At 52.5% G+C, this 26,482-nt stretch overlaps 1 protein-coding gene across 1 annotated transcript in view; it reads right to left on the bottom strand.

The window, feature by feature from the left end:
- Window positions 1–26,482, bottom strand: part of LOC144103980 (L-sorbose 1-dehydrogenase-like) — a 98,396-nt gene that overhangs the window by 53,612 nt on the left and 18,302 nt on the right. The window contains exons 3-4 of the mRNA XM_077636729.1: window positions 23,742–23,944; window positions 16,805–16,997 (exon numbers count right to left, since the gene is read on the bottom strand). Of these exons, the coding sequence (XP_077492855.1) occupies window positions 16,805–16,997; window positions 23,742–23,944 (396 nt within the window). The remainder of the gene's footprint in view (window positions 1–16,804; window positions 16,998–23,741; window positions 23,945–26,482) is intronic.

Raw genomic sequence — 26,482 nt, 5'->3', positions numbered from 1 at the left:
AACAGTGGGATCATTGGAGAAGGTATATTCGCGGGTTGCCGTCAGGCTGGTCGATGAGGCGGTCGTCCCTCCTTGGTCGGAGCACATTTTGTACGCGTTTGTGCCTTCAGATGTAGAGAGCGGCGCCGTGGGAGTGCTTGAGCCGGTCGACTCTCTCAGCAATGGCCTGAAGGCAGCCGCGTGCCTCGTGACAGTTAATGACGCCCACAGAGTGCCCCTACGGGTGGTTAACTGTAGCCAGCAGCCACTGAGCCTTCCCAAGAACAAAACATTGGCTTTCTTCACCTCTGCGATAGAGAAACGTGAGCCCACCGATACGGTACTCGCAACTGTAGAGCATGCTAGTCCTTCGGCTGCTCCAAAGGTGTCGTTCGATCTTTCTCACGTAAAATCCAGGGAGAGGGAGGCTCTGGCTGGTTTTCTGAACGACTACTCGGAGGTATTCGCCGCGTCCAACCTGGATTTGGGCTGCTGTGGCGTTATAAAGCACAGGATAGAAACCGGCACTTCATCGCCCGTTTACCAGCGTGCGTACAGGATTCCTTACTCCCAACGTGAGGAGATGGAGCGGCAGGTGCAGGACCTGATTGATCGCGGCATTGTCGAACACTCAAAGTCACCCTGGGGAGCACCAGCACTATTGGTGGAAAAGCCAGATGGCTCGTATCGATTGGTAGTGGACTACCGCAAACTAAATGCCGTAACTCGCATCGATCCATACCCCATCCCCAATATACAGGAGACGCTTTCTCAGCTGGGCTCTGCCAAGTACTTCACGGTAGTGGACATGGCGGCGGGATTCTGGCAGATAGCAATGGATCCGGCAGATGTCGAGAAAACGGCATTCAACACGCCCTCAGGGCACTATGAATGGAAAAGAATGCCGATGGGTCTGGCCAACAGCCCTGCTGTCTGGCAGAGAACAGCTGATGTTATCCTGGCAGGTCTTCTGGGGAGGCTGTGCTTCGTGTATATGGATGACATTATCATATACAGTGACAGTTTTGAGAACCATTTGCGCGATATTGAGCAGGTTTTGGTGCGACTAAGAGGAGCGGGTCTCAAGCTGAAGCCCTCTAAGTGCCAATTCCTCAAAAACGAGGTGAAATACCTCGGGCACGTTGTTTCAGCTGACGGCGTGCGACCGGACCCTGAGAAACTAAGGTGTGTCTCGGATTTTCCATCCCCGACTAGCGTCCGCCAGGTCCGGCAGTTTCTCGGCCTGATCGGTTACTACCGAAGGCACATAGAGGAGTTCGCCAAGCTCGCTAAGCCGCTCACCGCCTTAACAGCCAAAAATGTCGCCTTTCGCTGGGACGAAAACGCGGAGGATGCTTTTGGGGCCCTGAAAAGGAAGCTAATGAGTGCACCGCTGTTGCGTCACCCGGATTTTAATTTGCCCTTCGTTATGGCCACAGATGCGTCAAAGTTCGCAGTTGGTGCCGTGCTATCTCAGGTTATCGAGGGCAAAGAACATCCCGTTGCTTTTGCTAGCCGACAGCTGAGCCCCACAGAGCAAAAGTACGGAGCTACGGAAAGGGAGTGCCTCGCCGTTGTCTGGGCAGTAAAGCACTTCAGATGCTACCTTTACGGCCGCAAATTCAAGCTAGTCACAGACTGCCATCCTCTGAAATGGGTGATGAGTGTCAGGGACCCTAGCTCCCGACTCGCTAGATGGAATCTACACCTGCAGGAATACTGCTTTGAAGTTGAGCACAAGTCAGGAAAGACACATCTGAATGCTGATGCACTCAGCCGCACAGCTGCCGTGGCAGCTATAGATGAGTTTGTCCCCGTAGTCGACCCCGCCGAATTACGCACAGAGCAGTGCAAAGATCCTGACCTGAAGCGAATAATCGAAAGCTTAGAGGGCGCACCGTCTCACCCCGAACAGCTAGGTTATTTCATTGGCAAAGACGGCACCCTGTGTCGGCGCACGAGGCCAACCAGGAAAGGGAGACCAGAGAAAACCGCTTGGGAGAGAGTCGTCATACCTCGGTCGTGGACAGAAAGGGTTCTTCGCGCGTTTCACGATGCGCCATGCGCCGGTCATTTTGGCGTAGCGAAGACACGCAGGCGTGTGGAGCGTTTGTACTTTTGGAGTGGCATGCGACGGGATGTTAGAGACTACTGTGCGAAGTGTCATTCCTGTCTCGAAAGAAAAACACCCAAGGGACGAAGACCAGCTCCAATTCAGCCGTTCCCTGAGGTTTCGGCTCCCTTCGAGCGGACAGGTATGGACATAATGGGCCCATTGCCCACGACCACTTCCGGAAACAAGTACATTTTAGTATTTGTCGACCACCTTTCAAAATACGCGGAAGCGGTAGCACTCCCAGATCAGAAGGCAGACACGGTTGCAAGAGCATTTGTCGAACAGATCGTGCTCCGACATGGACCCCCGAGGCAACTCTTGACAGATCGGGGAACGAACTTCGTGTCGCAGCTAATGAGGAGAGTTTGCGAGCTGCTTAAGATCGCTAAGAAGCAGACAACACCGTACCATCCGGCTTGCAACGGCGCGGTGGAGCGACTGAACCAAACCGTGGCCGGGTTCCTGTCGCATTTTGTTTCGCGCGACCAGCGGGACTGGGACTTGTGGCTCCCGTATGCAATGTTTGCCTACAATTCCGCAGCACACGAGAGCACGGGCGAATCGCCATTCTTTCTTCTCTACGGCCGAGACCCGGACCAGCCTAGTGAAGTGCCAGAGGGCCCCCGTCGTGTCCCATACGCTTCACTGGACGACTATAAGGTGGAGCTAGAATCGCGCTTGCAAGTGGCGAGGGACATCGCAAAGGAGGCCTTAAAGAAAGCGGCGAAGCGCAGGAAGGAGGTGCACGATCGCAGTGCTAGAGACGCGCCGTTTAATGTGGGGGACAGCGTGTACATTGAAAACTGCCAAAGGCAGATTGGGCTAGCTCGTAAGTTCCAGACGAAGTGGAGAGGACCGTGCGAGGTTGTCGAGAAGCTTTCTCCGGTAAACTTCAGAGTCCGAGACGTGAACCGGCGCTTGATAAGGATACACGCAAATCGCCTCAAGTCGGCACCGGTTCAGTATTCACGAAATGAGGAAAGGGAAAGCGCGGATTTTGATGGGGACAGAAGTGAAGCGGAGCGCGCAGATAGTTCGCAAGAAACGCCCTCTCCTGCATTTGTTCGGCAGGCGCCAGAGGTGACGGCCAGAATGCCACCGGATTTACTTCATGCATTGCTAGAAGAAGAAGCGCGCGAGGTTGCCGCGCAGATAACGCCAGGAGAGGCTCCTGCCACGAGCCCTCGCGAGTCCCAAAGCAGACAAAGGGTCACAGACTTACTTAGTATGACTCATGAAGGCCGATATCCGCTGCGAAATCGGAAAGCTAAGTCGGACTAATGGTGTAAACAGAGCGGAGTTGTGAACTGGTCAGAATTGTGTAATGCCGCAGCTCATAACATTGCTATATGCGTATGTGTTAAGTTATCGGAGTTAGTAGTTAAACCTTTCTGTCATTAAGTAACACCTTCACAGGAGAGCATGCGGAGCGCATGCAGAACCTGCCCTACTTCCTTTCGTTATCTATATTTTTGTCTGTGCCGTGATCGTGCTAGAAGTGGGAGCTCCTTTGTAACTGTGGTAAATTTATTTCGTCCAGTTTGGACTAGAAAGGAGAGGCTTGGGTGCTGAGTTTCATGTTTATCTGTAAAAGAAGATCAGTGCTGCCCCTGGAGACGCCAGTTATGACAGCGGAGGCATATGGTGTTGTGCAGTGGTGGTGAGTGCAGCGAAAAGTGTTTTGTCGGACGCACTGTGCGAGGCGATTCAGAAAGACAAGGGGAGCTGCAGGGACTCAAATGTTCGGAGAACATTCTTCTGGAGGGTGAGCGAGTGTGACATTCCTTGTGTGCTACGAGGTACATTCCTTGTGTGTGCTACGAGGTACATTCCTTGTGTGTGCTACGAGGTACATTCCTTGTGTGTGCTACGAGGTTCCGCGTTCCACGGCGCGGCGTAGACGGAGACCCAGATGACAGCGGCATCATCAATTACCCAGCCATGCTCTTTGAGTGACGACCAGAACGAAGGGACCCGCCGCCGTCGCCGCGGGGAAACGGGCTTATCCTCCCCTAATTGGCGTGGCGGTTCCAGGGGCGGCTCTCCCGAGCACATTCCAGGACAAGGGAACTGTCAGCGGGCCAGAGCGCGCCTTACCACAGCCGACGCTATGCGCTACCTCGAAGACAACATTCTTTCCCTCGGACTCAACACGTGAGGGGGGGCGAGACAATAAGTGCGGTGGTATGTTTGTGCGCCCAAGTGAAAGCCCTAGCCCCCCTCCTTCCCCTCCGGCGTGGGCGTCCTCACCCTAGGGAGTCTGGAGAAGAGGATATAAAAATCGAGAAGCAGTACGGAAGGGACGCTCAGGACGACATCGTTCGCCAAGAGGGCCTTCAGCGCCGAAGCCCGACGGCGTGCAGCTTCTGCCAGCAACCGCTCGAGCCCAACTCCGGAGCCACTCCATCGCCCCCATGAAGTCGTCGGCACGTAAGCTCGGACGCCCCAGCCTCTGATGTATAATCTTAATCATGTGTAATTATTGAATATACCTGTTTGTTTAAACTGAGCCATACGGTGTCTCTTTGCCTCTCCGTCCCGTGTGGACCTGCGCATTATGGGGGTCATCACACTAGCTTCCGAATGAGCCCGTCCGCAGTTACGTCGAGGAGATGAAGCGCCTATTTCGCCGCGCCGACCCCGGGATGACCGAGGAAAAGAAAGTTCAGTTTTTAATGCGCGGCGTAAAAGAACAACTCTTTGCAAGCCTCGTCCGCCAGCCGCCAAAAACAGTCGAGGAATTCATGCAAGAAGCCTGCACGATTGAGATGACCCTCGACGTCCGAGCTCGGCAGTACAATCGTCCTTCCTCTGCCTGTGCAATCCGTTCGGACACGCCGGCCACCACCAGCTACAGCTTGCGCGAAGTTATCCGCGAAATTGTCCGAGAGGAGCTACGCCGATTAGTGCCATCCTCCCCACAGCCACAAGCAGCGATTCTGATGGACGTGGTATGGGAAGAAGTGCAACAGGCACTTGGCACCCCGACGGCCACAGAACCGCAGGCCATGACCTACGCCGCTGCAGTAAGGACTGCCCAGCCCCAACCACAACCCCCACGTCCTCCCCGAGATGAGCCACTTGTTCCACAACGCCGCCTCCCAGCCCCCGCCCGCCCAGCCTATGACCGACGCTCAAGCCCCAGGAAATGCGACGCCTGGAGGACTTCCGACAACCGGCCGTTGTGCTTCCATTGCGGTGAGGCCGGCCATATTCTTCGTCACTGCCCGTACCGACGTATCGGTCTTCGAGGATTTGCCGTTAACGCCCCACGACCACGCTTCGGGCAACGTCCGCAGGAAATCGACGAGTACCTGCGTCGAGAAGAGTACACGCCGAACCGCTTTTCGCACTCACCATCGCCGTCAACCTCGCGCTTTGCGTCGCCACGCCGCAGCAACACAGCCGCGGTACGAGGAAGGTCTCCCAGCCCCCGTAGGGGAAACTGAAGGCAGCAACCTCTGGAGGTGAGTTTGCTCAAGAGCGAAACGCCGAAGATCCTCCACCGACCACGCCCCATGAAGACGCTGCACCTGCAACGCCGCATGAAGAGCCGGCACTCGCTGCACCGACGCCGCGCACGAGAACCCCGACCACGACGCAGGCTGCCTTGAAAACAACGCCGCCACCCAGAAGAGCTTCGACCACACGCCCCACCCGCGACTCGCATACGCGACGAAGCCGTGACCCGACGCCAAGAGCGACGTGCAATGCAAGAGCCAGGACCTCTGACTTAGAAGCGACTATCGACGGCCGGAAAATTACCGCTCTAGTCGACACAGGAGCCGATTACTCGGTGATGAATGGAACATTCGCTGCGCAGCTGAGAAAAGTCACAACGGCTTGGGACGGCCCACAGATTCGCACCGCAGGGGGCCACCTCAATACGCCATCAGGACGATGCACAGCGCGAGTGACTGTCAAAGGACATACCTATCCTGCGACCTTTGTTGTGCTACCGCAATGCTCCCGCGAAGTGATCTTGGGTATGGATTTCCTTAATGAGCATGAGGCGATCATCGACCTGCGATCCAAGCTGATCACGCTTTCGACGGACGAAGCCATCGCTTCGATGAAAACTCAAGAAAATCACGTTGCCCTGAGTGTCCTGGAGGAAGAAGTGGGCGTCCCACCCCGATCAAGCGTTATCCTGACCGTAGGCGCCACGAAAGCCATTAACGCTGAAGCCATCATCGATGGCAACATACAGTTGCTCCTAGACCGAGGAATCAGCATCGCAAGAGGCATCTCACATTTGCGCAATGGCCAGGCCGAAGTACTGCTGACTAACTTCAGCGAAGAATACCGGCACATTAACAGAGGAACGACGATTGCTTTCTTCGACGAAATATCTGACGTACGAGACTCCTTCGCCCTCTCCGACCCCTCCGCAGAAGATTCGCCTGACCAAGAAAACTCACCCACTTTCGACATCAACCCAGCCCTGCACCGGAACAGACAAGACCAGATCCGCAATCTGCTTCAAAGCTACAGTGAGTGTTTTTCGACATCGCCGAAGGTGCGACAGACGCCAATTGCCAAGCATCGCATTATAACGGATCAACACGTCCGACCTCTCCGTCAAAGCCCCTACCGTGTGTCACCGCGAGAGCGACAAGCCATCCGGGACCAAGTCGAAGAAATGCTTCGCGACGACGTCATCCAGCCTTCAAACAGCCCATGGGCGGCACCGGTTGTTCTAGTGAGAAAGAAAGACGGCTCACTTCGATTTTGCGTGGATTACCGCCGCTTGAACAACATAACAAAGAAGGACGTCTACCCCCTCCCCCGCATCAACGACACACTGGACCACCTCTGCAACGCCAAATATTTCTCATCGATGGACCTCAAGAGCGGCTACTGGCAAATTGAGGTCGACGAAAGAGATCGCGAGAAGACAGCATTCATCACTCCGGATGGGCTGTTTGAGTTCAAGGTGATGCCATTTGGTCTCTGTTCCGCACCAGCGACGTTTCAGCGAGTAATGGATACAGTGCTGGCAGGCCTGATGTGGCAGATTTGTCTGGTATATTTAGATGACGTCGTTGTCTTCGCCTCGAACTTTGAAGAGCACCTCAAAAGACTTCGAACAGTACTAGACGCAATCAGGTCGTCTGGCCTAACCTTGAAAGCAGAGAAATGTCACTTTGCTTACGAAGAGCTGCTGTTTCTAGGCCACATCGTTAGCAAGGAAGGAGTACGCCCAGACCCGCAGAAAACAGCTGCTATTGAACAGTTTCCACTGCCGGGCGATAAGAAAGCAGTGCGCAGATTTCTCGGGCTGTGCGCATACTACCGACGATTTGTGAAAAACTTTTCGCGCATCGCCGAGCCCCTGACCCAACTGACGAAGGCAGACGTGCCGTTTAAATGGGAAGTGCCGCAAGCAGAAGCCTTCAAGGAACTTCAGCGTCGATTACAGTCCCCACCGATTCTTGCGCATTTTTATGAAAACGCCGATACTGAAGTTCATACCGACGCAAGCAGCGTGGGACTAGGCGCCGTTCTCGTTCAAAAAGCGACAGGCTGGAGAAAGTCATCGCATACGCTAGCCGTTCCCTTTCCAAGGCCGAGGCTAACTATTCGACAACTGAGAAGGAGTGCCTTGCCATTATCTGGGCTACGTCAAAATTCCGCCCCTACCTCTACGGACGGCCGTTCAAGGTGGTCAGCGACCACCACGCGCTCTGCTGGCTTGCCAATTTGAAGGTCCCCTCTGGCCGACTCGCTCGATGGAGTCTGCGTCTCCAGGAGTTTGACGTCACCGTCGTTTACTAGTCCGGACGCAAGCACTATGACGCCGATTGCCTCTCACGAGCCCCTGAAGATGCACCGCCGCCGGACGACGATGAGGACGCCTTCCTGGGACCCATCAGCCCCAGCTCTTTTGCTCAGCAGCAACGCTCGGAACCCGACCTAAAAGGCCTCATCGAGTACCTGGAAGGCAAGGTTTCTTCACCCCCCGCTTCATTCAAGCAAGGACTGTCTTCCTTCTGTGTGCAGAATGAGGTCCTTGTGAAGAAGAACTTTACAGCGAACAAAACAGCCTACCTCCTTGTTGTACCTACTTGTCTCCGCGAAGAAGTTCTACAGGCTTCACACGACGAGCCGACAGCTGGACATCTCGGGTTTGATCGCACCCTCCGCCACATTCAAGACAAGTATTACTAGCCCCGACTGTCTGCCGATGTCGCACACTATGTGAAAACCTGTCGAGATTGTCAGCGACGAAAGACTCCTCCCACACTACCAGCAGGATTTCTGAACCCCATTGAACCTCCCTCAGGGCCCTTTCAGCAGATTGGCATGGACTTGCTTGGTCCTTTTCCGACGTCAACATCTCAAAAATAAGTAGATCATCATAGCGACCGACTACCTGATCCGCTACGCCGAGGCGAAAGCACTACCGAACGGAACAGCAGCAGAAGTCGCCAAATTTTTCGTGGAGTGCATTCTTCTTCGACACGGTGCCCCCGATGTGCTCATCACGGACAGAGGAACAGTATTCACGGCGGAACTAACGCATCCCATCCTGCGCTACAGCCAAACCAGCCACCGGAGGACAACTGCATATAATCTGCAGACCAACGGACTGACCGAGCGCCTGAACAAAACCATCGCCGATATGCTCGCTATGTATGTCGATGCCGAACACAATACCTGGGATGTCATCCTGCCTTACGTCGTCTTCGCCTACGACACCGCAGTGCAGGAGACCACCCAGATGACGCCTTTTAGTGTCGTCCGTGGCAGGGAGGCCACGACCACGCTGGACGCCATGCTGCCCAACGTTACAGAAGAATAAAACGTCGACGTTGCCGCCTACCTTCAACGCGCAGAAGCTCGAAGGCTTGCCCGATTACGGATCAAAGATCAGCAGCGGTCCGACGCCAGACGCTAGAACCTACGAAGACGCAATGCGGAATACAAGCCAGGATACAGAGTCTGGGTGTGTACGCCCATTCGCCGCCGTGGATTGAGTGAAAAGCTTTTGCGCCGCTATTACGGCCCCTACAAGGTTCTTCGCCGGCTGGGTGAACTGGATTATGAAGTCATCCCTGACGCAATGACTGCATCCCAGCGACGCCGCGTACGATCAGAAGTTGTCCATGTAGTCCGTCTGAAGCCGTATTATGCGCGCTAAAGGCCGCTGCATTTCCATGCTCTATTTTCGCAAGATCCGTGTTTTTTTTCCTTACTATTCGAATTATTTGTTTTAATGCATCGGGTCGATGCTTGTTTGAGAGGGGAGTAATGCCGCGAATATTTGCAGTGTGTTCGTTTTTCAAATCTGCTGCCACATCACTTTATCGCTTTGTTAACTACGCAAGACGCGACTAGATTTATCTCGATTGATCGCAGCCAGGCAGAGCTGATTCTACGTTGTTACGGAATGTTCTAGTAACTTTGCGCTCTTTATCTCGAAAGTTCGCTATCAGCTTTAAATTGAGCACGGCCGACAGCGGCCGGCATTCTGTTCGACGACCGCCGAGCACGCTTGTCGCTTCGCCGCCGTCGAGTGATTCAGTCCATTTTGGGTGCAAGTCAGCCCAATAAACAGTCCTTTTAGAAGACCCTTTCGTCCGTCTTCATCGCTGCTTCGACGGCCGTCACCACTACGGGACAATATTGAAGGTGGGCATATCATAAATACAGAGTTGGTGCAGGCACAAAGCAAATGCGCTGTAACCGATGATACAAATTAAAGCTTGCGAGCTACAAAAATACTTAGAACCTCATGCCAACTTCACAATATTACAATATTAGGTTGCCATGGCTACTTGTCCCCAACCGAAACGCTCATGAGAGCCCCAAGTAAGTTTGACCCGGGCATTGCTTATAAACCGCTATCAAGTTCGGATATATTCAGTCAAGAAGATCGTTTTGAATTAAGGTGCGTATTTCGCAATTGCACACTAAATTAACGTAATCGGCAAAATAAAAATATTGCAGGTGTGTCGACGCTTCGAGCAGGCCAAGCACCGGCGCATTGCACACCGCTTCGACCGCCTGCCTAACACAGCCGCCAGTTCCACGTGCGAGGATCTGCCGACACTAAGGCAGCCTTCCAACCCCGACAACGTGACTCGCATCGTGCGCCGTGAACTGGAGGCGCTGGCTCCTGTTACGCCCAACGCGCCCTTGTCGGACAACACACTGGCCACAATATCCCTTATTCAAGCTGTCGTCCGCCAGGAGGTCGCCAACTTGGGCATGCCCTCCAGCCATCGTCCCGTCGAACCTCGGAGTGCGAGCCCCATCTCTCCCGTGGTCGCTACTGCTACGGCCCGCAACACCTTCGTCCCAAGTTACACAAGGTATCGCAATCCGGATGAGTGGCGTACCCCTGACGACCGGCCGATCTGCTTTACGTGCTCGCGCGTAGGCCACATCTCCCGCCACTGCCGCAGCCGTTGGTCCGCACCTCCCCGACCTTTGCCCTACGTCGACCGCCGTTATGACTATGGACCCCGTCGCTTCACGCCTCGGAATGACCCACCCAGCGCCGAGTCCACACCGCCTCTTCGTAGAACCAGCCGCTCTCCCTCCCCGACAGCCCACCGTTCCCGATCAGCTCTTCCGCACCGCAGTTACTCACCGTCCTCTGCAGGCCGCTTCGCGGGAAACTAGCCAGTGCAGCTCCCGGAGGTGATGCTGCATTGGTGCCCCGACCTGAAAATCCTCTACTGACCCAGCCTTCGCCCTGTAATCTGCTCGACGTTTTTGTGGACGGTGTTCCTGTTTCTGCCCTCATTGACACTGGTGCCCAAGTCTCGGTTCTTAGCTCATCCTTTTGCCGTCGCCTCAAAAAAGTTCAGACCCCTGCCGCTTCGCCCACCGTTCGCGTTGCCGATGGCAGCACTGCTGCCGTCACTGGCCTGTGCACTGCCCGCGTCACTCTTGCCGATCGTCACATCCCAGTTTTGTTCACCGTCCTCGAACACTGCCCTCACAATGTGATCCTTGGTCTAGACTTTCTAACCGCTCACTCTGCCCTTATCGACTGCTCCAGCGGCCTTCTACGATTGGACCTGCCTCTCAGCTCAGCCGACACACCCTCAAGCTCCACGCCCCGCCTTCGCTCCACCGAGTACGCTCGCCTGCCCCCCGACTCTGCCGTTTATCTGCCTATGTCCCCATTTCCTGCGGTTCCTGATGGGGATTATCTTGCCTGTCCACTCGCCGATGTCGTTCTCTCCCGCAATGTTGTTCTTCCGCACCTCATCGTGACCGTCACCAAGAATAGCACCTCCCTTCCTGTCCTCAACTTCAGCTTGTCACCACAAGTTCTTCCTGCAGGCATATCGCTTGCTACTTTGTCTTCTCTCACCGACTGTACCGTCACTGCTCTCTCACCTGGACCGCCTTCTACTGTCTCTCAAGCGGCCGACATCCCGGCCAACGTTCCGCAATCCATTTCTGCGATGATTGCTTCTGACCTGAGCCCCGAGCATGCACAGGATCTTCACAACCTTTTGGTGTCCTACTCCGACATTTTTGACTTCGCTTCTGCTCCTCTGGGTGAAACATCGGTAGTGACTCATCGCATTGACACCGGCGATGCCAGACCTATACACCGGAGGCCTTATCGTGTGTCGCTACCAGAGCGCCAGATCATCCAGCGGGAGGTGGACAAGATGTTGGCCAACGATATCATCGAGCCTTCAAACAGCCCTTGGGCATCTCCTGTCGTGCTCGTAAAAAAGAAAGACCAAACTTGGCGGTTTTGCGTCGACTATCGTCATTTCAACAAGGTCACGAAGAAAGACGTCTATCCCCTTCCGCGCATAGATGATGCCCTGGACTGTTTCGATGGCGCCCGCTACTTTTCTTCCATCGACCTTCGTAGCGGGTATTGGCAAATCTCTGTTGACGCAAGAGACCGCGAGAAAACAGCTTTCGTCACCCCTGATGGCCTTTACTATTTTAAGGTCATGCCCTTCGGCCTTTGTAACGCCCCTGCCACATTTGAACGGATGATGGACTTGTTACTCCGGGACTTCAAGTGGACGACCTGCCTTTGTTACTTAGATGATGTAATTGTTTTCTCGCCCACTTTTGAAACCCACCTGCTTCGCCTTTCGTCCATCTTGGCACTTTTCCGCCGCGCAGGTATTCAACTCAACTAAAAAAAATGTACTTTCGGCCGCCGCGAACTCAAAGTCCTCGGCCATTTGGTGAATGCGAGTGGCATACAACCTGACCCTTATAAAGTTCGTGCCGTCAGTGCTTTTCCCTGTCCCCGCTCGCCCAGTGATGTCCGCAGCTTCATCGGTCTCTGTTCCTACTTTCGCCGGTTCGTCCCGAACATCGCAGCCGTCGCTCGCCCTCTCACCAATCTGTTGCAGAAAGGCGTTCCTTTTTCCTGGGGCCCAGAGCAGGCTACTGCATTCTCCAGCCTTATCGCCGTCCTCACCAACCCTCCTGTATTGGCCCATTTCAACCCGTCTGCCCCGACTGAACTTCGCACCAATGCCAGTGGTCACGGAATTGGCGCCATCCTTGCTCAGCGACAATGCGGCCAGCACTGCGTGATTCCGTACGCCAGCCGTCTTCTTTCTTCCGCCGAGAAGAATTACTCCATCACAGAACGCGAGTGCCTGGCTCTTGTTTGGGCCATTGGAAAATTCCGCACATACTTGTTCGGCCGCCCATTCACTGTTATAACCGACCACCACGCCTTGTGTTGGCTCTCATCTCTCAAGGACCCTACTGGCCGTCTTGGCCGGTGGGCATTGCGATTGCAAGAATACACCTTTTCCGTGGTCCACAAGTCCGGTCGCCTCCATCAAGATGCAGACTGCCTGTCCCGCTATCCCGTCGATCCTCCTTCTACAGACTGTGAGTCGGATGCCTGTGTCCTCTCCATCTCCGACTTCTCCCACATTGCCGACGAACAGCGCTTGGATCCCACCCTCACCTCTCTCATCGACCGCCTCAGCACCGACCGCCGCGACACTTCTCTGGCCCGGTTTTTGCTGGACGGGAACACGCTGTACCGCCGCAACATGCGACCTGATGGCGCTGAGCACTTGCTCGTTGTTCCCCGCCACCTACGGTCCACTATCCTCGAACAACTGCATGACGCACCTACGGCTGGTTATCTTGGTGTCTTCCGTACGTACGACCGCGTGCGCCGGCGTTTCTTCTGGCCTGGTCTGTACCGCTCCGTCCAACGCTACGTCGCCGCTTGCGACGTCTGTCAGCGCCGAAAGAAGCCCGCTGTCCTGCCGTCTGGACACCTGCAGCCGATCCCCATCCCGACCGACCCGTTTTCTCGTGATGGGCTAGATTTACTTGGGCCCTTCCCGGAGTCCTCCACGGGGAACAAGTGGATTGCCGTCGCCACCGATTATGCCACGCGGTACGTGATCACTCGCGCCATTCCAACCAGCTGCGCCACTGACGTCGCTGACTTCCTTCTGCACGACGTCATATTACACCATGGCGCTCCCCGTCAGCTCCTTACCGACCGTGGCCGCTGCTTCCTTTCCCGAGTTGTTGACGAAATCCTTCGTTCGTGCTCCGTTCGTCACAAGTTCACCACTGCTTATCATCCTCAGACGAACGGCCTTACGGAGCGTCTCAACCGCACGCTGACAGATATGCTCGCCATGTACGTATCCGACGACCACCGGGACTGGGACATAAGCTTGCCTTTTGTCACCTTCGCCTACAACTCTTCGCGCCATGATACCGCTGGTTACTCGCCCTTCTATCTTCTCTTTGGACGAGACCCCTTCTGCCCTTAGACACTCTGCTGCCCACAGCTGGCCCTGTCACTACATATGCGCGTGACGCTATCGCCCGAGCAGACGCCGCCCGCCAGGTTGCTCGACACAAGCTCTCCGCCTCCCCAAGAGGCTCAAAAACACCGCTACGATGGCCTGCACCGTGATGTGCGATACCCTGCCGGATCTCTCGTCTTGCTGTGGCTCCCATCCCGTCGTATGGGGTTATGTGAAAAACTTCTGCCGCGCTACACAGGTCCTTATCGAGTATTACGGGCAGTGACCGACGTAACGTATGAAATCACGCCGCTGCATCCAAAGTCGACGTCCGCTCCACTGAAGTCCAAAGTCGTTCATGTAGCTCGCCTCAAGCCCTATCGCCCACCATCGACATCGCACGCCTAACACGCACCGGGACGTTGCCTTCAGCCGAGGGGGATAGTGTTACAAGTGGACGAATCATGAACGAAGAAGTGGCGGTGCGCTGAACGACGACGACGTTGACAGTTGGTAGCTGGGCGCTCGGTTCTGAGCTGAGTGCTGGTCATCTCAGAGCAGCCGCCAATATAGACTTACCGCCGTAACATCCCCGTAACAATATCTAGAAAATAGGGCCTAGTATTCCTGAGCGGAACCCTGTTGCTTTCAAAAAACTTCGAAATTTTCAAAGTACCTACGAAGATACCTACATATCTCACAAACGCCTGCGGCTCGCTCGTTTGACAGTTTTGACTCTTTCGGATAATATATAGCCGTTTACAAGGGACCAAAACAGAACCGGGCACACACTAAACATGGTTTGAACTTTTACTTCCACAAGGAGCCTAAGTGCACATTTCCGCGCACATGTGCACAAAACACTTGATTGAGAAGAACGACCATGTCAGCGCACGTACAAAACTCTTGCATAATATAGTATATGTTCTCTCTCTTGAAAAGAAGACAGGCGAAGAAGCACTGACGCGCCGATCACCTTCCGTGGTAATTGCTACAGCTTCAAGATTTCATGACTTAATTGCGTGTAGGCCCCGCTGAGCCGATACATACATGAAATCCTGCAGTGCATACAGTAATTAGCTAAAAATGTAGCCCTGGCTACCCTCATAATCGCTACAGTGTTTCTTGCGAAGGTAAAATTTCAGTTTAATGTTAGCATACGTACTGTCGTCATCTAATTCTTGATTCTCGTGTGAAGCGCTTTTTCTGCTGCGGTAGGACTACTAGGCGCATTTTATGACTTCAGGCAAACGTAAATACTTGAAGCCTGCTTTGTGGCACGTGGTACACCTGCGCACCAGGCTGTGCTCAACCTGCACGTACGTGCACCTGGCAGGCCTTCGCCTGGCTGAACACCTGGGTGAAGGATACCCCTGGGTTAAGGTCTTCTAGGTAAATGCCATCAGGGGTAAGCGCCTTTAAGATAAAGGTCTCACGGAAGATACGTTTATGGTGAAGGCTTTCATGGTAAATGTGTTCCTGGTGAATGTCTGAACATAGAAGGCTTTTGAACAAATGCTTTTATGGTTAAAGCCTTTAGTGTAGAGGCCTTTAGGTCAAATAATCATTTCTCATTCACAGCACGCTAGGACCTTAAGTGCCCACCGTAACTAGAGCTACTGCACGATATTCCGCGGTTAGGCATGCTAAGCCGTCTCCTAATTATTTTAGCAGAGGAACCTCCCACTTGCTAAACTTTCTACTTTGTTTGGGAGCGTTGCGATTTTAATATTAAACAAAAAGAAGATAAATAGCGCAGAGAGGAACGAAAGAGGTTTATCAAGGTACAGAGTTTGTTTATCGTATTACTGAGTTTGTTTCTGAAGGTACTGAGTTTTTGTGTACAGTTAAAGATTTCGCTCTTGTCTTCGCATAGACGAAGGCAATTTCTCTTGTCGCAGCGCTGGCTAAGCAGACTGAGGCTCCCCCTCTACCCTTGTTCACATTGTTTTTTATCGAGAAGTTTATCTTTGTGCCCTCTCTACCACAGGTAATGAGTTTGTTTATCAAGGTAATTAGCTTATTTGTAAAGGTACAGAGATAAGTTATCATGGTGATGTGTTTATCTAAATTTAAAGTTTATTTCAATAGAGGGGACACGGGAAAAAAAGCTGCTGGAAAGCTTGAAGTTGCACCCAGTGCCCCAGGTATACATCGACAGCAGTATGTTCGCGTACAACAGGCTTCATGTCGGAGGTCAGACGTCGGAGCATCTCTACCGTTCACAAACTATCCCGGCAGGTTCATTGAAAATTTGCATAAACTAATGGATAGAAGAAACTGTGCGCCTCTTGAGTCTGTACTTCGAAAATGGCTTATTCTGTGGTATGGATGTGCCTCAGAAAACCTTAAGGTTATTGGTAAGCGCTAGCAAAATACAGAGGGGGACGATTTTGCTAGCGCTTACTAATGCCCCTAAGGATGTATTTCCAACTAGCCGCAGTAGTAGCTCGTTTGCCTCAGAAAGCCGAACTTAGTAACAACCCACCGCAGTAGCTTACGGGATATGGTGCCCGGCTGATGAGCCGAAGATCACAAGACAGAAGTTCTCCTTTGGGCGCCGCCGCATTTCGATACAAGTGAAAAAGAAGAACGCCCGTGTGCTGTGCTTTGTCAGCGCACGTTGAAGAACCCCTGATGGCATAAATAGATTCGGAGCCCTAAACCGCAGCTTCTCTGTTCAGCGTTCAGCTTGAGGACGTTCAACCGAATATACTGTACTATTCCGCATTGTAATGCCTATTTCTTTATCGGCCAAATGCCCGATTTTAATGAGCTATAAAATTTTCTTCTCGTTTCTTAGCAACAAACTAGTTCGGCATTTTGCAAACAGTGACTTTTTCATGTCGAGGCGCACCAACAGTGAGAGGTTTTTAATGTACCTACGGCGCTGTGTTGGAACCATGTATTTCAGTACAATGGTTACAACCTCATGGATTCTTTGGGCATCAAAGAAGAGGTGCCATCCTTAACATTATACCATTGTTGCTGTAGGCGTCGATGTAGAAGTGTTCAATGTTCTTGAAGTGGGGCAGCACGTCGTCGTAGGTCCAGCCTCGGGCACCGTACTCGTGCGCCCAGCCGTCGTAGTCGCGTCGGTTGCCCCGGACGTACATCATGAAGTTGATGACGCTGCTGCCTCCCAGAGCCTTGCCGCGGGGCCACGGACTGCGCTGGGCGTGCAATTCCGAAATACAGTCTGATTAATACCTTAATTGGTTTAACTATATATTTTACATTAGGAAACTAAATGTCTTCTGCTACACGGCAAGCGGTCGTGGAGGGCACATGATGGATTTTTGCCCTCTAGATTTCTTTATCATGCAGCCGATTATTTTTTTCACTGAGCGCCTACTTTAGATTGAAAGCAAAGTTCACTTGAGCTATCTAAAGCCCATTGGCTGCTCTTGCTGTCGCTTTTGCGCGTGAAATGTCTGAACACGTACTAAGACAAGCAACGTGATCCCTCTCCACTGGCGTCCAAGTTATGCACAGAAACGAACTTCCTCTGAGTTACATACAAATAACATCAGTTGCTCTGGTTTCCCTTCTTTTACGCGCATGTTTCGGTCCTTGCACACACTAAGATTAGGTCAACTATGTATGTGCGCATACACGTCTCCTGTGCGTAGCTGCTTTATTATGTCCTGTATTTTCGTCGACAAACGGTTGACGTAGGCAGGGTAGGTTTACCTAGACGTGCTTGGGTGCGAAGGCAGCAGGGAGCTCGAGAAAGGAAGACGGCAAAACTCTAGCCCCTACCATGCCGAAGACTAGCCAAGTGTATAGATAATACAGTTCGACAACGGGACAGTGCCAGTAGAGCAATTAAGACTGTGGCATTACTCCCTCCCTCTCGAGGGCACCGACTCAGTGCCGCAGAGTCCGGGCAATGCTAAGCAGGACAAGAAGGGATGTCGGAAGTGTCTGGCTCCTGTTGCATACACGCATGAGGCGTTAGCGGGCGTGGTGCGGCTTCATCTTGGCAACGTCGACAACTTCAGAGGTCAGCCGTCTAGAGGAGCGAACTGTTCCTTGGGGAGAGCTTCGTATTTTATTTTACTTAGTTGGCGGAGTACCTTTCATGGGTCAATATATCGGCGTAGAAGCTTTACAGAGCACCCTCGCATGCGATCGGGCTCCATGCCTAGACTTGTTTGTCTGCTGGTAGCTCACATCTCGGTGGCGGAGGTTATAGCGGCGAGCGTCGTTTGCTTGCTGGTGCCGGATGCGCTGTCAAGCGAGGATGTGGGTGGGCCCGGTGTAACTAACCAATTGGTCAGCGCATGGAACCGAGGAGTTCCTGCCAGCTGGAAGCAGCATTGCGTCCAGCATGGTTGTTGCTTCGCGACCATGCACTAAACGAAACGAGTGAGGCGTGCCGTTTCTGGTATATTAGTTTTATATACAAAGGTGACGTAAGGGAGCATTTGTTCCCCGTTCCGGTGGTCCGCGTTAGCATACATAGAAATCATGTAGGCGATCTTCTTGCTGAGTCGTACTTTGAGTCCACTTGTGTGAGGGTTGTAAGTGGTTGTTTTGCATTGACTTGTGCTGCTAAGGCACATAACCTCCTGTGCAAGAGCCGAGGTGAAGGCAGTTCCTCTGTCAGTTAGAACTATGGCGGGTGCACCGTGACGAAGCACAATGTTTTAGGAAAAATAAGGCTGAAATTTCAGCAGCGGTACCACGACTAAGAGCCAGACAGTACCGGCTAAGATAGTCGGTGGTGACCACAATGTAGCGTTTACCCAGCGAGGGCTCCGGAAATAGGCAAAGCCCATGCTAACTTGGTGGAACGGGACCTGTGGCGGATCAGTAGGCTGCAGTATTCCGGCTGGCTTATTCGGTGGCATCTTGCGGCGTTGGCACTCGCGGCAAGTTCCGACATAACGCTTCACAACTGCAGCAACCCTGGACGAGCAGTACTTTTGAAATATCCGTGCCATGTTCGGGAAAAACCCAGGTGACCAAAAAATGGGTCATCATGGCACGCCTGCAGGACTTCGTCGCGCAAGGCCGCTGGCGCGACGAGCAGATAGACAGCGTCTATCGGGTAGTAGTTTTTCTGTTTTTCTTATACAAAACGCCATCGCACAAACATAATGACGTCAGTCCACGTGAGAAGACGAAAATCTGTAGGTGCGACGAACACGTAGACAGCTTTCGTAGGACTCTAGCCGTAGGACTCTAGCTATATATAGATTGAACGCCATCTCCTAAAAGCAACGACGACAGTCCGCGCAAAAGCGCTCGTGGGAGAGACAGCGCTTCCGTCCAGATGCTGAATGAGGGACCGTAGTTCAATTTTGTCTTTTAGGTGTTGACTGAGAACCGACATGGAGATGGCACCAAGAAAAATAGAATCATCTTCGGGGTCGGCTCACTTGTCCTGGAAAGGATCATGAGACATACAATCAGCATCACTGTGCTTCCTTCCGGACATATAGACGATGGTGATATATATAATTCTTGCCGGTGAAGAGTCCAGCGTGCAAGCCGTTCCGATGGATCTTTGAGGTTCGCCAGCCACCACAGCGAGTGGTGGTCACTGACGACTCGGAACAGGCGGCCATACATATGGGGGCGAAATTTTGTCGCTTCCCATCTCACCGCTAGGCGCCATTTTTCGATGGTGGGATATATAACCTCGGATCGTTACAAGGTGCGGCTTGTGTATGCGATTACTCATTCTAGGCCATCCTGAAACTTCACAAGGACCGCACGGAGACTGATGGGGCTGGCGTCTGTGCGCAGTTGAGTGTCGGCTCACTCCCCGAATTGTCCAAGCAAGGGTGTACTTTGTAGACGAGTTCCTAGGTCTTCGAAGGCCTGTTGTTGCTCCTGGCCCTAAAAGAATGGTTCTGCATCTTTCGTTAGGCGGGTTAAGGACTGAGCTGCCAGGGAGAAGTTGGGCACAATACGCCGATAATAGGCGCAGAGACTGAGAAAGCGGCGCACACTTCGCTTGTCGAATGGCACGGGAAAAAGTAGTGACGGCGGCTTTCTTGTCGTAGTGTAGACTTATTTCCTTAGCGCTCACGATGTAGCCCAGAAACTTGAACTCTTGGAAAGCGTAGTGACACTTTGCAATCTTGAGGAAAAGAGCGGCAGGATGAATTGCTCCGAACACAGCACGCAGGCGCCTCAGGCGCTCTTCGAACGTATCGGAGAAGATGTCAACGTCATCCAGGTATACGAGGCAGGACTGCCATTTCAGATCAGTAAGGACGGCGTCTGCAATTGGTTGGAAGGTTAAAGGAGCCGGGCACAGGCCGAAAGGGAGCACACAAAATTCGTACAAACGGTCTGGGGTAATAAAAGCTGTCTTCTGCTCGCGTTCGGCCACCCCGATTTGCCGATCCGCGGCGTAAATGTTGCGTTGGATGTATGTGGCGTGGCGCAGCTGGTCCAGGGAGTCATCACTGCGTGGCATATATGATAAAGAGGCGGCCTTGATCAGACGTCTGTAATCAACAGAGAGCGGCAAGGTTCAATCTTTTCTTTGCCACTAGAACAACAAGCGACGCCTACGGTCTTGTCGACGGCTCTATCCCCTCGTCCTGGAGCACGGCTATAACTTTTTGGCAAAGGCATCATGCTCCTTTGAAGATATCCGATAAGGTGGCTGACGTAACTGTCGCTGGCTTTCGTTAACAATAATGCGGCGCTTTGCTAGCGGTGCCTGCCTAACCTTGGAGGTAGGGGCAAACCATTCGCGGAAAGATTCCGTAATGCTCTCTAGGCAGCGTTTCTCTTTAGTAGGGAGATTAGGCTTTAAGTCGTTTTGTATTGAATTGCTCGCTGCCTCCACTGTAGTCGGTGTTTCAGACAGCTCGTGCTGTACCGCGCATTTGCTCACTTCTAAATACGCAATAATTGTTGTGCATGGCAAACACTGATGCTCATAACCAAAATTTGTCGCCAAAAATTCGGTCCACCTATTGTTTAGTTTAATAATTCCGCGAGCTACACATACTTATCGGCCCAGGAACAGCGACATGTAGGGTTGAGCGGTGCCTCTTGACGGCAACAATACGCAGTCGCCACAGACGCGCATCTTAGTCCTGCATGGCTTGGTGTCGTCGTCAGCAGGGCGTTGGGTGTAAAACGACACGATTAGCCCGTAAACGTTGAGGACAGCATCATACTCCCGAAAGAAATTAAAACCAAGTGTCAGGTCTTTGGAACACTCAGGTAGGACAGCGAAACAATAGGGTAAGTAACATCGCGGACCTGTATTCGCGAAGTGCAGATGCCAATCGCAGTCGCCGCATGGTAACTGGCTGTGCGGATCTGCGGTCCAGACCAAGGGGTCAGAACCTTTCTGAAGGCCGTGGCTAACCGACGTCTTATTAGCGAAAAATCAACGCCGCTATCCACGAGTGCGGTAACGTCGTGGTTGTCGGCGGCTAGCAGAATTTCGGCGGAAACCAGTCGGTAACAGCGCGTCGTAGAGGTCGTCATCGGTTAGAGAGTTATGGCGAATCGGCAGGTGGAGGCTCCTGCCCCTGTTCAGTAGCCGCGGCCCTACCCCTGGAGGACGCAGTTTTCAGTTTTCCTGATGTTGGGACGTGCCTCTGAACTTTTCAGGAAGGCAATGGGTGGATGGGCAAAGAGAAGTAGCGTCGCTGCGAGGTCGATGGTCGTTCACAGTTGCGCAGTCGAGGTTCGTCGGGTGAAAACCCCTTTAATCCCGTTCAGCGGTAGGGCAGTTGCGGAGGATGTGGCTGGGCTCCCCGTAGGGGTAAAAGGGCGGCAAACTGTTTGGCGTACGCCGCCCGTGCGCTTTGCTCATGGTGGGCCTGGACTATTGTGGCACGGAGGGTACAGGTGCGAATGGGTACCGTAGAGAAGATAGAGGAGCATGAGGGAAAAGGCTCGCGTCACTGGCCCAGGACTTCGTATATAGTGCATTGCTGTAGGTCATCACGTGGGGTGCCGGCTGTAGAATTGATGGACGCTGGACAACTCTCGGGATTTCTTCACGGACTTCTTCCGTTACGGCAGCGAGGACTACCTGCGGAGCTTCAGAGCGAAGTTCGTCCCGTTCTTTGCGCTAAAGTCTCCTCACAAGCTATCGAAGCTCCTCAGGGGGCAGTGACGTAAGCGTGCATTGGCGAGTGGCTGCTGCACTAGCCTGAAGACCGTAGTGCGCACACTGTTTCTGCAGAGAAAGCTCCATACTCGCTGCCTCCCTGGTAAAATCGGCCACCGTTCTTGGAAGGTCACGGACAAGTCCTGCAAACAACTGCAAACAAGTGGGGCACTAAAGAGATGGAAAGAAACGCGAACAACGGGGCGCCTACGCGCTCCGCTCTCCGAATTTCTTTTCATCGCGCTTATCCCTGCGTGGTAAAAAAAGTACTTTAGAGTCGTTCTGTAATGCGTCACGGATGACTCTTAGCGTCTTTCCTTCCAACGAAGTAAAGGCATGGTGAAAAGAAATGCGAACAGTGGAGCGCCGAGACTCCGCTCTGTTCACATTTGTTTCCATCACCCCTGCACCTTCTTGGCCTCGGACATACCAGGGTCAGCCCGATTGAAGAGTCGCGTCATGTTATCGATGAATATGGCGACGGTCTCGTCCGGTTGCTGCGACCTTGAGTGCCAGAAAATTTTGGCCTTCTCCTTTCTCGATCTGGTACTGAATGTCGCTAACAGCTCTCAGCGAAAAACCTCCTAGTTGGTGAAGGAAATTTCGTAGTTCTGAAACCACGTCTTGCCGAGTACTGCAGTGTGAAGTAGACGGTCCGCAATTCACGCTGGCCGTCGCACTCACTGAAGCTTAACACACGGTCAAAGCTGGCCAACCAGACGTCGACGTCCTTGAACCTGCCACTGTGAAACGATGGCTGCGACCGAGGTGCTTGAAGGACAAACGGCAGGGCATTCCCGGATTGCTGAGTTGTCTGGCTGCCAGTGGTGGAAATCGCGACCCTTAAAGGTGTTGTCATTTGGCCGAACTCCGTTGTAATCCTCGCAGGCGGAGCCTTGTGGACGGGTGTTCACGCTCTGAGAATGGCGTCAGTGGTGTCTTTGAAGTCATCATATTGGGGATGCTACCCACCACCTCCCCCAAATATGTCACTGAAAAGAGGTCGCCGCACGCAGGGAAGGTTTACCTGGACATGCTGGGACGCGCAAGATAGCAGGGAGCTCGAGAGAAGAAGGCGACAAACCTCTAGCGCCTAGCATGCCCAAGGCTTTCCAAGTGCCAGATAATGCAGCTCGGCCGCGCGACTTCGACGCTAGAGGGTTTAGAAGTGTGGAAATTCATATTTCTATATCAGGCTGTGCGGCCCTCTTTTTGTTTACAGCACAGTGTGCTTTAATTAAGAAAACAAAATGTACAGCTCTGAAACTGCAGTACCAGCACCAATCACTTCCTGCATTCTGCCTCGCCTCCATACAGTTCAGCCGCTGTGGCTAGAGTCAAGTCCTTCCACTAGGATTAAGGCCATAAAACTCTGCAAGAAGGATAACCTCTTCTCATCCAAACGGTAAACAACAGAGGCTGCAGATGGAAGGAAGGTGGTATGCTGCATTTAACATCCACCATCTGCACGTGGGCAACGAAGGGCGCTGCAGGGGAGGGCTTCGATTTAACTTCGCCTATGTAAGATTCTTGAACTGTGCATTGAAATTGCTGAGTACACGAGGTTTTTTTTTTTGTACATCGCGTCCATAAACATGCAGCTGCTCCGGCCTGGATTAAAACCTGAGGTGCTAGGCTGAGCAAACCTACGCCAAAATATTGAGTACCACCGCAGGTGTTACCACTGGCTTCGCACTTACGACTGCTGCAATCCAAGATGCGTGAGGGGTTAACAGCAAAGCTATGAAAAGAAACGACAGGTTCAAGCACCATCGGTCTCCCAGCGACAGCAAAACAGATAGAATATTGCTCAAAGTACCTGTTCCTTGAGAGCCAGGCAACTGTGCTCTTGCGGCTCGCTGGCGTAGTTCCAGTCATAGGGACCGTGGAAGTGGAGAAGAGCGTAAATAGGGACATCGGTGGCGGCGTCTTCAAGTCCGCCGGCTTCCAACAGCAGAACGCTGGCAGAGGGATCAGCTGACAGCCGGTTGGCCAGAACGCAGCCCGCCGAGCCGCCGCCCACTGTACGAATGTATTAGAACCTTTTCTAAGTTTACAGTCTAAGAGAGAAGAGCGATCTGACGTAATGACTAGCTGATTGTTTCCGTTGACAGAATATGACCAGTGGTCCGCTCTTAACTGAGCTCTCTGCTAGTTCGAGAATTTTCTTGATTCCTAGTGCCCGAGTTGCCGTGTGCATGTAATTAGTAGCGTCTCGTCCTGAGTCTGCGGGTATGCCGTATGCGTATGTTTCTTGTTTCGTACAGAGCGCCTCTGAGCTATGCCATGTATTGGTCGATAACAGCGGCTTAACACTGCCCCCAAAAGAGCGTCCTACGTCAAAGAACACTTCTCGTCATAAATAGCGCAGAACACTGCGTATGTACAGTTACTGCTGTTTGTTGTTGCGCTCAGATAGTTAATACAGGAAACGAAATGACGCAGTAACTGTCTCACTAGTCAGATGACACCTCAACCACGCCAAGAGTAAAGACAACAAGGTGGGAATGAAAGAAAGAAGAGAGAAAGAGATGCTGTAGCTGATGGCTCCGGAAAGAAATTACGGAGTGAACTCAGGACTAGTCACGTGTTGTGAATGCGACAGCATGCATCCGGAGTGTTCGGGTGCGGCTATGGCGTACTACTCTAATGCAAAGCTAATCTGCTCGCACCGCCTGATTGGAAGTTCATGAATACGACGGCACAGGCAGTGGCCCACGGCTTAACCGCTGCACCACTGCGCCAGAAATGGTATGTAGAAATCGATGAATTAAATTCGAGAATTACCTGTCCCACATATATGTGCATAAATATAATAAGCTATCGCTTCATATACTTAAGGCGAAGCTTATGTGTCCCAATTCCGTTGTTTTCATGACTATGAAGGGATGTCCTTTCGACGTAGACCTTTCTGTTTTAATTTTTCTTCACAAAATTTTTTCACGCCTTATCCACCCCCTTCCCTACCATTGGCGGATGGGATAACAAAGCTCGCCTAACTCCGGTTTACCTCCGGTCCTTGTTCTTCCTCCGCTCTGCTGCTTGGGATCCGTTCATTTGCATCTTCGCTCCACTCCGCTGACTTTTTTGCCCCCCACTGCTTTCATGTTTCCCGAGGGCCCATCACTACGGTGACGTTTTCTCGTGACAATTCTTTGAGGAGACGTGCTACAGACTTTGCCCTGAACTTCTTTTTTTGTTTTAACGCGAAAAATTTCGAGCTGTCTCACCAATTACCCGCCGATGTCCAAGACGCTGATGTCCAAAACGAAATTCGCTGATTGGTAGAGAAAGGCCACGTCACCTTCCGATTTCACTTCAACTTGCCCACCGAGGCAGTGATCAACCTGGCCACCAGACTTCGAGAAACCTGGCCTCCAGATTTTGAGGAAGCTTTCTATCGTGCCTCGTGGCAGTTAAATTGACGCATAGTCGAGAGAGGTCCCGTGACTTTTTAACATCATCGAAGCCTGGCTACCATGTTGTGAGCAATCTACTCCCTGACAGCGACCTAGATAAAGATTCGAAATAAAAAATCAGAAAAATGTGACTTGCAATTGTTGGCACCATCAAACACAGCGGTTACCTGCTTGTGCAGCTGGCAGTCCGAATGTTAGAGTCGTTGCTTAGGCGTCGTCTATTTGCATTTGTGGGTTCACCCCGTAGCCATGCGAATGTTGCGGTTGATGAACCGAAAATTGCGCACAAACCGACGCAAACACACTCCAAATTTGCAACAGAAGCTGCGACAAACCTCAAATGTAATACTGTCGCATTCCACGGTTAAGGTGACTTAAGCGTCCCCACACATGACGAAATTGAGGAGCATAGTTGATGTCTTTATCTTAAATGTGTGGTTTTTATCGATGGTATACTAATAAAAGCAGAAAAAAACTACTACATGCCGCCGGTGGGATTCGAACTGACGACCTCTGAGTTTCGCGCCCGGTGCTTTACTTTTAAAGCCAGAGCGGTAAGGTTCCCGTTTGTAGAGCGAAAAACCAGGGCCCACCTGCCGGCTAGGTGACGTAACCTTGGTGACGTCATCAAAGCATGGCCATTGTGGCAGGCTGTATTGAACTGCTCATCAGAGTGTGAGAGAAGTGCCCACCGTGGCAAGCTGACACTTAAATCAATCACTGTTCACGAGGGGTGGCTCAGGAACAGCAACGTGGGTCTCCAAGCCCCACCAGGGACTGTGTTGGAAACAGCCACCTGCCAGGGCAGTGGCGCATCGTTTAACCACTGCGCCACTGCGGCCGGAATGGTATGAGGTATCCCCGCGATCTGTGAATGTAAAGCAGAGACTGACCATTTCTGCGAACTAATGGGCGAAGGGAACCCCACGCCATTGAAAGGACCCATTATTGCTATCGCGTCATAACCCTATGGCGCAGCTTAATTGTCCCTCGATGTTTTTTCTTGTGGCTCTCGTTTCTTTTTTCACCCTGCAGTTATTTATTTTGTCGCCTTCTCTGCTTCGCCCCTCGGTCTGCGAAATAAACGCTCAGTAGAAAGTCAGCGCTTGGGCTGTCAATCCCGCGATGCATCTCTTCGCGT

Source organism: Amblyomma americanum, chromosome 9, assembly GCF_052857255.1.
Source record: "Amblyomma americanum isolate KBUSLIRL-KWMA chromosome 9, ASM5285725v1, whole genome shotgun sequence".
In the NCBI taxonomy this organism is placed as follows: Eukaryota; Metazoa; Arthropoda; class Arachnida; order Ixodida; family Ixodidae; genus Amblyomma; species Amblyomma americanum.
The sequence above is the reverse complement of the archived record's forward strand: the minus strand, read 5'-3'. Positions and strand labels throughout refer to the sequence as shown.